The following is a 15,255-nucleotide window of genomic DNA, read 5'->3' as shown; positions in this document are numbered from 1 at the left end:
CTCCGACTCCCAAAGGGAATCAGAGTCCAAAAGAAAAAGCCTGAGAATTAACAGTTCCACAAAGGGAAACGCAGGGAGGAATTAGAAGAGGCAGGCTGTGAAGGTTCCTGGGGTCCAGCTCTCAAAATGCGCAGCCAGCACAAAGGCTCTCTGGACCCATTCACAGGGCATTAGAAGAGAACCAGGGCTGAGCCAACAGAAGAAATGCCACACGCTGAAGTAGAAATCTCACATCAAGAGAGGAACAATAATCACTCTTTTGCTGACAGAGCCCTGTTAAGGTGCCCTATTTCAATTACCTTTTACTACCAATTTTATGGTCCCAATTTTACAGACAAGGAAACTGAGGCTCAGAGAGTGTTAGGGACACACCGAAAGTCACAAAGCTAGCACGAGGGGAAGAAAAACTGGAACCTAGGTCTTCTGACGGCACCTCTGGTTCTTTCCACAACCCCTCATTGCTATCACTTCTTACACACCAAATGCCTTAAGCCTCACACCCTTTCACCATCCCTACCCTCCCGTCAAACCCAGAGTGTCCCTTTTCTTTGTGGATATGTGGGGAGCTCACTGCTATTTGAAGAGAGAAAAAGAATAAGATCCAGCCTAAGCCCTCAGCTCTATGGAACTCTGCTTAATCACAGACGTGACTACAAAGTTCCCACACTGGGTCCCCTTAAATCCCAGCGGCTACTAGAGTGGTTCGGCTTTCTAACATCACAAGAAGGACCCTGGATATCACAGCACAACAACAACAACGACAATGCCCGATTTTTAATCAGGCCTGATTTTATGAGTATTTTAAATCCTTCAAACTCAGCGTTTCTGATAATATCAAAGCCACTCTACTGCCTGAGGAATGACTTAATTACTTCATTTCAGGCTCGAACACTATACTGTTCTCAATCTCAGTTAATGTGGGGGGAGCTTCCAAGCGTAAATTAATCTGTGATATTTCGAAGACAATTACATGTTTGATGTCAGCCAGCCACCCACCCACACCGTGTGTCACATCTTTGCTTTGGGTAAGCGCCACGCTGCGGACAAGGCCTTCTGGCTACTCTACTCTGTTTCAGCTGAGTTCTCTCTTCCAATTCCCCACTTTTTCATTTACTTTTTAAACCGTTTCTATATTTTCCACTTGTGTCACATAGTCTATTACTTCTCTCCATAGCCTCCAGGATCTTCTGCGTTTCTCAAAGGGTCTTAGAAATGTGTTTTCAATATGTACTTACATTTGTTAAGCATGGAGAAAAGATCTGGACAGGCCTCAGCCGGGTGGTGAAAAGACAGGAGGTCCCCAGGGATATAACGGAAAAGGTATTGGTAGGGAATGGGGAGATGACTTCCTAGCTCTGCCTGGAACCCCCGGGGGCTCCCCAAGCAAGTCTTCATTTTGGCAGGCTCTAGTTGGTTTGCTTGTGAGGGAGGCTGCCAGGGTCCTTTCCACAACACTGGAATTCGACGGCTTGGGATTAAATCCCAACTTCACTACTTTTTAGCTACATATCCCTGAGTAAGTAGGTTACTTTCACTTGGCCTTAGTTTCCTTATCTATAAAATGGGAATAGTAAGAGTAGCTCCTTTGCTGGACTGCTGAGAGGATAAGAGATGATGCATATGAAATGCTTAGCTGAGTGCCAGGTGTGCAGTAAATACCTGATGAGCAGTGGATGTAATGATTCTTAATCTCTAACATCATTAGGAACCATGTGTTAGATGTCTACTTGTTAGTATCATTAACTCTGTATAGACAGATAAAATGACAAAAAGCAGTGATTTCTTAAAAGATAGAGCCCAATTCTGTTTGCAGACCATTTAGCAGTGTTTTGTACACAACATGGAGTTGCTAATTACTAAATATTTGCCTTCTAAGAAATAGATACAAAAAAGGTAATTAACAACCTCCAGTTAGCAGCACATTTCTGTCACCTGCAAGAGCCTTCCAGTCATTGGGGAAGCTGGAGAACCCAGCCAAGACCTTCTTTTCCCCGCTGAGTTAAATCATGCATTGGATGTCTACAGTCTGGGGTGAAATGGCCCTGCTCTGATGAACTTGGTACAGAATATTAGTATTTATGAGCCTTGCCTCTGTGTTCCTGTAAATGGAGGTCAGCCCTCAATTTTACTCAAGGAAACAGTGAGCATGCTTCAAAGAACCTCAGGAACAGTGCCCAGTTTATGACAATTTAGCTCAATTATAGCACCAGTAGTGAGATCGTAAGATTTATTGATTCGTGGTTCTTGATGGAAAAAATTTCAGTTCTCTACTCTTATGTATAATGCAGTACCTCTGCATTTTACATCTAAGGGAGGAGAAGCAATTTCATCCAGATCAGAATTGCTAAAAAGAATGCCATGAGTTGATGGCCATTTTCCCGACTGTTCACCGTCCCTACAAATAGAGACATTTAATCTGCTGGTATTCATAGATCCTGCCCATGATCTGATGAGCACTCTACACCATTCAGTGAAATTATACTAAAGTGAAGTTGCAGGAGGGCATATCTTTCTCTTAAATTAGGGGGCTAAAGAAGCAATCACTTAAAAAAATTTTTTTTTTACAAACGAGGAAACCTCTAAATATATCAGCAGTGTTCTCCGGGATTTCTATTGTCAGGTGAGGGCAGCAGCACGGGACCCACGTTCTCTCTTTCAAAAATGTTACTTTATTAGAATTCTATGAATGATAAAGCTTCCAAAATGCCTTCGGAAAGGATGGTTGTGAAGTCATTTACTGACAAAGACCAAAAGGGCCTGGAAGAAACCCCAAGTCCAACAATTTAGCAAGACAGTCTCTGAAAATGGGAGATGCTTAAGGACACTAAGACCTCTTTACTTTTCGAGTCACTAACTATAATCATCCATCGATCGATCGAGCTCTCTCTAATAATTTGAAATTCACCTAAAACCTCACAACTTTCATATAAATGGAAGTTTCATTATGGCTTACAAGAATGGTAACATTTAGATGTAACTTGAGAGAGAAAAATTCCCATTTCTACTCCTCACCCAGTCAAGTCAGCAACAGTGGGGATTTCCTCATTCTGAAACAATATTTGGAATCTCAAAATGAGAAGCTTTGAAATGGAGAGCAACTCAGCTGCTACTTTACCTGTTGTACTTTTCTCCTTGTTCTGCGTGGTTAATTTTGGGGACCTTTAATGGCCACGACTGACTGAAAATCAACAGGCTATAATCCAGTTAGCAATTTGAGTAACCTATAACACTGGGTCCACTATGTCAGGTCTAGTGTTTCTTGCAATAAAGACAATGTATGGTCCGACCTCTAGAACAGAAAGTCAAGAGGGAGACGGTGAACGTTTGCTGGGCAACTGCTACGCCTTCACCCTTACTCTTCCCTCCTTTTTCAGAAGTGTACAGCTTGATTAATTTCATGAACTGAACATATGGGACCAACATCCAGATCGAAATACAGAATATTTCCCCACGTGCTCTCCTCCAGTCACTACTCCCATACCCAAGAGTACCCACCATCCTGACTTCTAACAGTGTAGATTCGTTTTGTCTATTTCTGTCCATAAATGGATTCATACATTTATGAATGTACCCTTTGTGAGTGGCTTCACTTTACATTATGTTTGTGAGATTCATCCATATTATTATGTATGGTTTTTATTCTACTTATCCTTCCAAGTGGAATTTCCTTGTTTATTTTACAGACAAGGAATTGAGGCTTAAAGATTTCAAGTAATTTGCCAAGGCCACACAGCTGGTCAGTGGCTGAGTCAGGATCCAAACCCAGATCCTTCCCTACTCTGCTCCAGACATGAGGTGTATTAGTCGTCTTCCTTAATCCCAAGCCAGAATCGGTAAACCTGAACATTATTACTGCCTTAATTGTGATTTGGAGACAGGATCTGTTTAAAAAGCAGGAAGAACAAAAGAATTGACCTCTTGCCTTAGATAATGCTTATTGCAAATAGTAAGATTTTTTGACAACTGAAAGCATCTAGGATTAGGATCTCCTTTGACAAGGTATATATTTTAGCAAAAGGCCCAGCTGCAAAAGTCAGCGTTGGTAGTTAACTATCAAGTATTTTTTAAACAGAACAGTTTATAACTTTTTACAGAAATAGTTCTCGATGCACTTTCTACCACACTGTGCTAGAGGAGCAGCAAGAAAGGAAAGAGGCTGAGGAGCAGAGTGTCCGGCTCTCGTTAGAAATCACTGTAACACGAAGCTTGTTTCTAAAACAAACGGATGTGGATTTTAATACTAAAGAAACTTTTCTATTTTTTTAATCAACCTGTCTTAAATCCTTTGAAAACGCTGTCACCACATTAGCACTTTATCAAGAGAAATTTTAATGACACTAGAAATGATTTTCAAATATCTTTTACATACATTTAATGACTTAGGATGTTTCAAATTTTCCTTGATCTAAAACCGAGTGCCCTTGGGTCAGCAATCTGCAGGTGCCTCAGTTTACCCATATCAGCTGATTCTGGAAACTGAAAGAGGTTGACTATCTCAAGAATCTCCTTCCCTATTCCATATACTTTGGGACTGTATTTATTTTTATTCACTGGACAAATTTATGAAAATTCTTGGAAAACTAGACACAGGGCTCCCTGAGGACAAAGGATGTCTGTCATTTCTGTATTCTCATGCTTCATACACATGAGGGGCCTGATGCGCCTGGCTGGGACGACAGAGAGAAACCAGACGTGGGCCTTGTCCTGAGGCACAGATTTGAGAACATACTTTATAACAGAAAAAGAAAACTGAAGGTAGAAGAAGGAAGTCGTCTCTGGGGAGGGAGGGAGTTCTGATCAAAAACATATATGTGAGTATGGGCAATGCTAGAAAAAGGATCAAAACCCTCTGGAATGTTAAAATCTCACATTCCTCTTAGAATCCCCGGGGCCAAACGTGCCTGACTTGCCCAGGAAGGGTGGCTGCCATCCCTGATCTCTCCTGATGTTTCTGATTGAGATTCCACACCAGCCTACAGACGGGGCCGTGGCAGGACCAGCACAGGTCCTGCACCTTTGCTGGACTCCACTCTGGGAACTCTCAGGCCTGCTCCAGTCTCGGGACTCCTTAGGCCCTTTGTCAGCTCTGGCCTTCATCTCTCAGGTGGAGGAGGCTCGCCAATGTGATGTTAAGGTGGGGCCATGGTGTGGAAGGAAGAGCAGGAAGGAACTTCTAGTGGCCTCCTCAGGGCCTGGATACAAGTCCCATTGCCAACCTCCTCTTGCTTCTTGATCTTGGGTTGTCTTTGAGTAAGTTTTAATTTCATTATTTTAAAAAAAGGTGAGGGTAGTGGATAAAAGGGTATTTAAACTATAATAAATTGAGCTCAAAAAGATAAAAAATTGCCTCCTCTGAGACATAGTGGGTTCTGGCCCTGCTGCTGGCCACTTGCTAAGGTCTTCATCCTAAAAGAGTGGCTGTGGCTGAATTCTCGCCTTCCTGGCTTCCTGACAGCCCCAGCCCTAAAAGCATAGTTTCCACGGAACAGCAACCAACTGGTCCATAAAGGCAGGAGTCAGAGCTGGGGTCCCAGTCCTTCAGTAGCCCCAGGGCAAGAGGCTTTGGCAAAGCCAGATAATCTTGGAGAGACTATGAACTGGACAGTTGCCCAATTTGCTGCAGTGGTCCTCAAACTTTAGTGTGTATATTGATGGCGAACTTGTTAAAAATGCAGATTAGCAGATCCCACTGCCAGAGAGTCTTATGCATTAAATGGTGCTGGAGCCCAGGAAGCTGCATTTTAATGAGCACCCAGGTGATTCAATTGCAGATTGCAGATTGCATCAAGTCACTGAGAAACACTGTGGAAAAAGATCACACTTCACCAGATGTGGGTTCACATCCCGGCTCCACCAGGACCCTGGACAAGTCACTTCTCCCTGGGCCTCAGGCACCTCGTCTGTGCAATGAGGGGGCTGCAGCAGACATTTCAGACCTCTGCACAGAGGTGCAAGATCCCACAATTGTCTGGTCCCCAGTGAGACATCGGGGTTGGCTGGCTTACAGATGGGAGAGGGCACATGGGCCACACCAGCAACCTGCCTCCTCTACGCCTGCGGCCTGGCGGCTTCTCCAGAGAGTACTGGCTGCCCTGTCAGCCAGCCTCGCCCTGACTTCTGGCCGCTGGGCAGAGAACAGGCCATGCCGTGGTCCTTGGCAATGTCCTCCAACTCATTCAGTCTAATTCAGTGCCCTCTGCCCCCGCACTGAATAAATGTTTTATTGTGGAATAATTTTAGATTTACAATCAAGTCGTCAGATAATACAGACAATTCAATTCCCCTAATGTTAACACCTTACATTATCAAGGTATATTTGTCAAAACTAAGAAACCATTTATAAGGATGGGTACATTACTACTAATAAACTCCAGACTTCACCTGGATTTCACCAGTTTTCCACTCATCTCCTTTTTCTGTCCCAGGATCCCAGGATCCAGCAGCACATTTAGCTGTCACATCTCCTCAGTCTCTTCTGGTCTGTGCAGTTTCTCAGTCTTTTCTGGTTTCCCGTGACCTTGACAATCTTGAGGGGTACCAGCCAGGTAGCCTATAGAATGTCTCTCAATTTGCTACGTCTGACGTTTTTCCTGATTAGACTGCGGCTATGGGTTTTGGAGAAGAAGAGCACAGATGAAGCGCCCTTCCATCACATCACATCAGGGGTTCGTGTTGTCCACATGACTGATCAGTGGGGATGTAACCTTGAGCACTCGCTTAAGTAGTCTTTGCCAGGTTCCTCTTCCACATTTAAACTTTTTGCACGAGTTCCAAGGGAATAAAGCTTTGACCCTCGCCACCGAGAGTTACCAGGATAAACCGGAAGACGTAGGAGCGGGACCTCAAGCAGCCTTTGTCACTTTCTCTGTTTGGGGCTGAGTAATATAGGGGGGCATCCCATCTTTTCGCTGGGCTCCAGGTCCCCGGATTCCAGGTGAAGTGGTTCTCTAACATTGCTGTGAGCGTGTGAATCACCAGGAGAGCTGTTTGAGAGAGTTTCCGATTCGGCAGGCTTGGCACAGAGCCCAGGCCACTGTATGTTTAATGAGCCCCCAGGTGATTCCGACGTACACTAGCTTTTGGGAACCATTAAGCTACAGCTCAGATTTTTCTTTCAACTGAAAATACCAACCCTGGGTTTCATTTCAGTATTTACGTTGGCCAGCAGGTGGAACCAGAGGCCTACGACACTGAATCTGAAGAAAACCAGGACAAATTCCAGTCAACAAAGCATTCCGCACTGTAAGCAGAATGAGGGTTATTTTGAAACAGATGGGCTCTACAGAAGCTGCTGCACTGAATATTACGGAGTTGTTTATTGTCTAGATGGTCTGAAACCCGGGAATTATTTGCTGGCATCTAGCAGTTTCTATGTAATATCAGCTTTCTTCCAGAGCAGAGGAGATTGACAAGGCACTGGGAGAGAGAGACAGATGTGGTTATGCACATGGATATGGATATAGATATTTTAACCAGTTCTAACTCAGAATTTACTCTTGCTATTGTACACACTGCCTTGCATAGCTGAGCGCTTTTACTGGAATGATCTGTATCACTCTCACTCCAAATTAGAAGAGATACGATACAATCTCTGGTAATAAGACAATTAATCCTGGATGCAGTAAAACTAAAAATGATTTTTTTTTAAACCTAATCAAAGTAGTTCTGTTTACTGGTTCACATTTTCACCCAAACCCCCACTTATACTTTCCCTCAATCTTCCTTCCTTCTGCCACTTCTTGTACCACCCCAACAGAAAGTCAGGGAGGCAGAAGTGAGATGAAGGAAGCCGTCTAGAGCTCACTTTGACTGTGCCTGACATCGCACTGGTTCAGAGTGGACAGCTATCTAAAGCCAGTCAGAACATGGTTTGACTTGGGGACTTCTCTGGCCTGGCAACAGGCTAATGCGCAAGACTTACAAATGGAGTATTCCCTGAGTCCTGTAAATGTCCAAAGGCCTCCAGCACCAATGGTTCCTCCCTGGAGAACATTTTTAATTCCTTAGCCTATGACCCCAGACTTAGCTGCTACTGTCCTGGTCGGCCCAGGCTCAGAGATGCCATGACGGCGTCTGAAGTTGGCAGCTTGGTAACCAGTGGTTCAGCAGGTTCTGGCTGTCTCTGCTGAGGGGCAGACCCCCAGCGATCTGAGGGATGCACGGATGTGCTTCCTGGTGGGTGAAGCCCTTCAAAGTAGTGGTTCATAACTGCCTGGGACAAGCAGCTCCCTTCCTCCAAGGAGTAACATGCCAGGTGCACAGTCCACCCTCTTTCATGCACGGAGGTAGGTCCTCCACTCAGAAATATCAAAATCCTCAACACCATTGATTTTTGCCCAGGTTCTCAAATGCCCTGTTCAGATAGAAGTGTGGAGACGCATTTTTCAGGACATTTAGACCTGTTGCATTTTTTTCTCATTCCCTTCGACTTGAGTTTCAAATCAGAGACAGCACGATTTCCAGCTCTTTTAAACAAAGGCCTGAGATAATGTTTTCATTGACCTTTGAAATCACAGACCATTTGAAATTAGCCAACATTTCCCTCAGAAACCTCAAACTTCTGAAAATACCTTTTAATCTTTGTGCATAAGAAAATACAAATACATCATCCCAAGAAATCAAGGAAAAAGGAAAAAAAAAGATGGAGAGCCAGGAAGAGGAGAACTTTGGAAAGGGATAAAGAAACTTCAATTGGAAACTTCTGTGGAGAGTGACCACTCGGGGTCAAGTCCAGGTCACACTGGACAACCTTGTAGGTAACCATGTGTCGGGACAAATGAGGCTGTGGGCCCTGGGGTGGGAAGGGGGCTGGGACTGACTAGCTGCAACTAAGATGAGCCATGTGTCAGGTCCCGCAGAGTTCCACGTCAATAGCTCCATGTCACAGTCCTGCAAAAAGCATGGCATGTCAAAGCACTGAAGACTAGAGACTGGATCTAGAACAGTAATTCCTGAACTTTCAAGTGGGGGAGCTTGGTGAGAAGCAGATTCCACGCTCTAACTTGGGAGATCCCAGATCGAGGTCTGTGGTGGGACCCAGGAATCTGCATTTTTCACAAGCACCTCGAGTGAGTCTGACACGGCCGGCCCCACCCTGAGAAACCTGGATCAGAGGATGGCCGTGTTGGATTCTGGGGTTTTACTTGGTCTTGACCATCAGCCCCATCACCGCATTTGGTATAAGTAGGTCTTTTGTCACATTTTCCATGAGCCGGAGACTCTAGTGGTTTCCCAGGTTGTGCTATGCTCAATCCTGGGTGATGTGGATTTTAAAAGTAAGATACCAATGCAACCTAGCTCCCTGAAGGACAAAGCAAATACAGTTATGGTATTGCCCTGGAGAGTCTATTAGTTACAACATTAGACTAGAGAAACTGGCCCAGTGTCGCTCACCCAGTCCTAGGAACAAAGGGATTCACCTCTGGATCCTGGGTGCCTGGTACATGGTGGGTGTATCATAAATGTTTGGCAAATGAACAAAGAGCCAAATAACATGCCACTAGGGCTGGGCAGAGATGAGGACAAGAGGATGATGGGGCTACAGGCGAGAAATGAAGATAAATGGTGGCAGGGAAAGAATTTCAAGGCCCAGGAATCTCGATTTCTGACCTCAGCCAGTAACCAGTTCCCAAATCTCAAGACATAAACCAGTGAGGAACAGGTAAGGGGAGGCTACAAACCCACAGGCTTCAGAATACAATTCAGCCTGTTTGTTTCCTCTATGAAATTCATGAAGTTCGCTTGGGCTCTGGGGTTCCAGATACAGTATAGAGAACTGATAGTAGCTGGAAACAGGCTGAGATATGAGATGTATTATGTACATCTAAGCTGAAAACTGTCTTAAAGACTTTAAAAATTCAAATTATTTCTACTCTTCAAATACCATAAGCCTGACTAGTACATAACTACGTGTCTAGAGATGCCATATCAACACATAACTACAAAAACAACCCCTGACCCAGGAAATCGTCCCTGAGATTTCTAGTGGCCAAGGAGACATCGTGGTTCAAAGTTGTCATGAAAGCTGCAAGCCGCCCGGCGTCCTTCTCTCGCAGGTGGAATGAGAGGAAGATAAACTGTCCTGAGAAAAATCTGCAAGGACGGTGTGCCACGGCTAGTCTCAAGGTGCTCGAATCAGCAGGGGGCAGGATGAGGGCATCTGGGAGACCACCAGCCCAACGCCACCACAAGAAAATAAAGCAATGCAAGTACGGTGGCCAGATGTGCGCTTGCCGGGTTAAAAAAAAAAAAAAGGCAGGAGAGGGAGGAGGTGCAAAGAAGCAGAAGAAGAATGACACACTTATCGACAGCATGAGAGCCGTGAATCCTGAATAGCAACATCTGGTGGTTTAGGGAACTGGGGCGGGCTCCCCCACAAAGGCCTAGATAACTTGGAAGGTGAGGGCGACTCAACCTTTCAGCCTTCGGAGTGGATAAGCTCGTGAGATAAGTGGCAGTGGGAGGCCATCTGGAGAAATACACAAACAAGCAGGAGCCTTGCTCTTTGCACCTCAAGCTGAGAAATTCTTCATGTGGGTCAGAGTTAGCCTAGAATTGTGACGGTGGTGAATCTCTGGGATGTGATAAACTACCCCAGAAGTATGACGATCATTTAAAAAACATGCCTGTTTCTGTACTCAACGGTATTTAACCTAACCCTGAGCCTAATTGCTCCTTTTTGTGTTTTTTTTTAGGTCTGATTAACTCATCCTCACTCACACTCAGTTCTTATCCATTAAAGAGAGAGAGTATGTGTGTTTGTGTGTGTGTGCATGCTTGTGCGAGTCTGTGTGTTAACTTACACACACACAGCCCTGCAACTGAAACATCTCTAATAAACAAGCGCTGCCAACCTCAGGGAGACCTAGGGGCTTTCTCAGACTGTTTCACACTTTTGAAACAGTCTCTCCCAAACTGCCTCAAACTGACCTAGAATTGCTCAGAAATGACTCTAAAATGGCCTATGCTATGGAGACATATTTAACAACAACAAAAATTACTTATTCTTACATGTCTGTTAATTTCTAGTAAAATAAAACTTATTTTAAGAACAGAAAGGGAGACCTCAAAGCTAAATTTTTGAACTTTAAATTCCAAGATAGGAATCTGGAATTAGGCTTACCTCGGATAACTGGAGACTTAGATAAGTGGGGAGGAATATGTTGCTCTCTGAGCATCTTTGGAAATATCTAAGCGTGTGCTGTGGCCAGATTAAAAGCTAGTACTGAAAGGCCCATCTATAGCTTTAAGAAAGAAGCTCTAAAGATAAAGGAATAATATAAAATTTCCAATTGTTAAGCTTGTACATATACAAGAATTTGTACATGTATTTTTAAACGGATGATATGGGGCATCAAATCACTAGCATACATAATTTTCATTGGATACATCTAAAGAGTTATTAAATACCTGACTTAGATCCTCTGCAGCTATTTAAAGCTATGATAAAAGATGAACATCAACTTAAAAAAAAAAAGAAGCTCTAGAGATTCCATCAAGTATCATCGTAAAAATTCCATCCAGCACATCGTAAAAATCATGGATTTCCAGAGCAGGGATGGGGAGCACTTGGGACGGTGGCATCCAATGTGCTCATTTCAGAGACAGGAAACGGAAGCCCAGAGAGAATAAATGGTTTTCCTGTTTTGCACAGCTAAGAGGGACAGAACCAGAACCCAGGTCTCTCGATGGTGCGTTCACATCGCTCGGCTTCCTTGCTTTCTCTTTTAGCCATTTCATCTTGCATAACCCAAACCTCCCTTGTCAAATCTGGAGTGGACATTGGTATTTTACAAAAGTGCCCTTCTGCTGCCTGGCTCTGGTGGGGAACAGTGGAAGGGAATGGGTTCTAGAAACAGACAGACTTGAGTTTGAATACTGGCTCTGCCCCTTACTCTGTGCCCTTGGACAAGTTCCTTTCCTCACTGACCCTCACTTTTCTTATCTATGCAATGCAGAAACCTCCCTCATAGATGTGCTCTGAAATGAATGAATTAAAGGGTGTCAGCGCCTGGGCCAAAGCAGTCAAGGGTAAGCGGCATCTATTAACACACTAACAACCCCCCTTCCAGGCTGCTCCATCCCATGAATGTCCCCACCAGACATCCAGTTGGTCACCCTAGTCATCCTAGTCACCTTCCTCTTCCTCACCTGCCCCCGCTTCAACCTATCACCAAATCCTGTCATTTTAACTTGAACATTCCCCAAACTCATCCATTCTTCTCCATTTGCCCTGTCACCAACCCTGGCTGAGCCCCTGTTTTGTGAGCTTGGACCAGTGCCTGAGCCCCTACACGATCTCCTGGCATCCTCTCTGGTCTTCCTACCCGCCATTCTCCACACAGTAGTGCAAGAGCTTTTCAAAATCACACATCTCATCAACGTTATCCTCTAAAATCCTCCAAGGGTTTCCTTCTATTTAAGAACAAAGATCAAAATTTGTACCTGCCCAGTTAGCCTGCCCTCCTTCAACTCTGACTCACTGGTTACTCTTCCTCCAGCTTTCAACTGAAACACCATACTCTCAAGAAAAGTGACTGCATCCCCCCTTTGCCCTAAGCTCCTACAGGACCACGTCCTCTTGCTTCAAAGCACATGACGCCACAGTTAGTAATTATGCCTGACTCTATTTCAGTAACGTGTTTCCTCACTAGCTTGTGAGCTCTGTGGGGGCTAGAAGAGCGGGGGTTTGTGTTCACCTTCTCTTCCCAGGGATGAATAAATAAACGAACGATGCAGGAATGGGAGGGAGGGAGGAGTGCAGAGTGATGACCACTGTCCTCATTTTACAGATGGCCAAACTGAGGCTCAAGGAAGGTGTGTGATTTCCTGAGGTCTCACAGCCAGTAAACAGAATGGCCTGGACACCATGGGTTGGATCGAAGCCCAGTGTTCTTTACAGTCTACCATACTGCTTCGGAAACCAGCACCCACATCTCTCCCTTCACCATCGACCTTTCTTTGACTTAATCAGTGGCTCAGCAAAATATTAGCGGCTTTTTTTTTTTTAACGAGAGGCTGTGAGGGTACGGGAGCAGCCGTAATTATTGTTATATGGAGAAAGAAGAAATTGCAAGTTGATATAGCAGATATTTTGAGTTAAAAAAAAAAAAGATGACTATGAAAAGGCACAAAATTTGTTGCTGTTTAGACCAAGTATAACAACATTTCCAGAACTGTTTCTATGGATCTGAAGATAAAAGATTAAGGGCAACTGATTTGGCAAAAGGCCTAGAGTTGTTTGCAAACAATTCTCTTAAGGTAGAAAAACTAAGGGCAGCAAGAGCCCCAGCGAAGACACTACACCAACACAACTGATCTAATGAGAACATACTTCTCTGAGTCATTTGTAGCTTTAAATACTATACAAAAAGAATTTATAAAACATGTCCAAATGGCCTCCCTTTGATCTGGCGAACTCTTTTAAAATCACATTGTTCAAATTTATGTTAAAGTGCAAACCCTTCATGTTTACAATGGTACTCTTGGAGGAATGCAATATAAAAGTACAACTGTTAAATTTCAAAGACAAGACTTATAACCTCAGAACAATGGGCATTCCCAGTGCGAATTTATGAGCTGTTAAACCTCAAAAGGTTTCTTCAATTAGCAATGAAGGCTCTTGACATCTTTGCGGCCTGATATAGGGGCTGCTCTTTATATAATTTGGGGTGTACTGCTTTAATCCGAACTTTTCCTTACTTTTATTGACCTAGGACAACAAGTATTGTGCTTCTTTCTGGGCAGCGTTTGATCCTGCTAATTATGCTGTGGGGCCGGGACGGCATTTCACGGTTTACCATCGCTCCTGGGGCGCGCTACAAATTATACATAATGCGCTGCATTGTAATTGCCGCATCGTGAACTTGGCTCGCCTTTCCAACATAAAATACCGACATCCAAGTCATTTTATTATAAAAAAACCATAAGGGATTCTTTCGGATTATAAACATCTGAAGACACAACATTCTCATGAATTCCAGCCAGCTATTTGGACACACAGCGGGCAGGCAGGGCCGAAAGGCAAAGCAAATATATTTCATTTACAGAGAAAAAGAGGCAGTCATGAAGGCAAGACCAGACTGAATGCAAAACAAAACAGAAAGGGGGGCAAGCTGAGGGGTAGACAAGAGTCCAAACTGGAAACCAGAGACAGAAGTTCTAGTGATGGTCCTTCACCTCACTGGGCCTTGAGTTCCTCATTTTGAAAAGAAAGGCGCAGAACCAAACGACCACGAAGGTCCCTCTTCCACGAAGACAGGAGCCTCAGGAGAGCAGTGGCTTGTTTTCTGAGCCCTATTTGTCAGGCCAGCTTTATCACAGCACTCAGAGCCTGTGTCTTAGACCAAACACGAGGCCTCTCACCACCACCCTCTTGGTTTGGGGCCTCTTCGAAAAAGACAATGCCTCTTTAAAGGGCAGGGGGGCAGAAAAAATGAAGTCGCTAGTTTTATACGTGTGATACCACCAAGTGGAAAAGAATCATGGGAACAAGATTGTGGTCAACGCGGCTTATTGCTGCCCCGGTGCCCCAGGCAGGGGTTCTACTGCAGACAACCCGCAGCAGGCCCATCATGGTCCTTTGTGCCTGCAGGGTTTGTGAACCACACCTAGGCACCAGGAGATACACTCCTAACCCTCCCCTCCCCCTCCCCCCATAATGAGACAGTAACTGAACAGGTGAATTCAGACTGGTTTCTCTTCACTTCCTCTCAGGGAAATGAACGTTCTAGAACAGCTAAAGGTGGGAGCAGCACTCAGCCTAACAGCACATTCTGCATCAGCGTGCGGCAGTGAGTTTTCAACACAGCAATGATGTGAAGCCAAAGGGAGACAGTAGAGGTGAGGTGGGGGGGGGCGGCGGTAATTTACAACAAACCATTACTGTTCGGCGATATTGCCCCTGATGCTGCTGCATGTTAAAGCAGCGGAAGCAAGCCTTGCTTTGGACTTCTGGAAGTCATGACTAGGCATCCTTGGTCCCTCTTTGCCTAGTGGTGTTTCAGTTCCTGGGGGTTGGGGGGTAATAAGACTCAGGATGACCAGATGGTGTAGACGGAGGAACCATGTGACGATGGACAGTAGCTCCACACCTGGAGTGCCCCCACAGGCCCTGCCTGGGAACTACATTTGGGCTGGTCTAGAGGGGAGAACAGCCTGTGCTGTCACACCTTCACAGTGTCCTTGGTGCCAAAGACTTGGGGGACTTCACCCTGAACCAATCCACACTGCATTTAGTCTCCAGAATAAAACACC

At 44.7% G+C, this 15,255-nt stretch overlaps 1 protein-coding gene across 3 annotated transcripts in view; it reads right to left on the bottom strand.

The window, feature by feature from the left end:
• Positions 1 to 15,255, bottom strand: part of RHBDD1 (rhomboid domain containing 1) — a 120,421-nt gene that overhangs the window by 6,129 nt on the left and 99,037 nt on the right. The window contains exon 7 of one of the 3 annotated variants that reach the window (XM_058533114.1): positions 8,579 to 8,889. The exons of the other annotated variants lie outside the window; for them this stretch is intronic. Coding sequence (XP_058389097.1) covers positions 8,882 to 8,889 — 8 coding nt within the window. The 3' untranslated portion in view covers positions 8,579 to 8,881. Of the gene's footprint in view, positions 1 to 8,578; positions 8,890 to 15,255 lie in introns of those variants that run through there. 3 annotated transcript variants of the gene reach the window in all.

Source organism: Diceros bicornis, chromosome 37, assembly GCF_020826845.1.
Source record: "Diceros bicornis minor isolate mBicDic1 chromosome 37, mDicBic1.mat.cur, whole genome shotgun sequence".
Lineage (NCBI taxonomy): Eukaryota > Metazoa > Chordata > Mammalia > Perissodactyla > Rhinocerotidae > Diceros > Diceros bicornis.
This window is presented reverse-complemented; position numbering and strand designations above follow the sequence as displayed.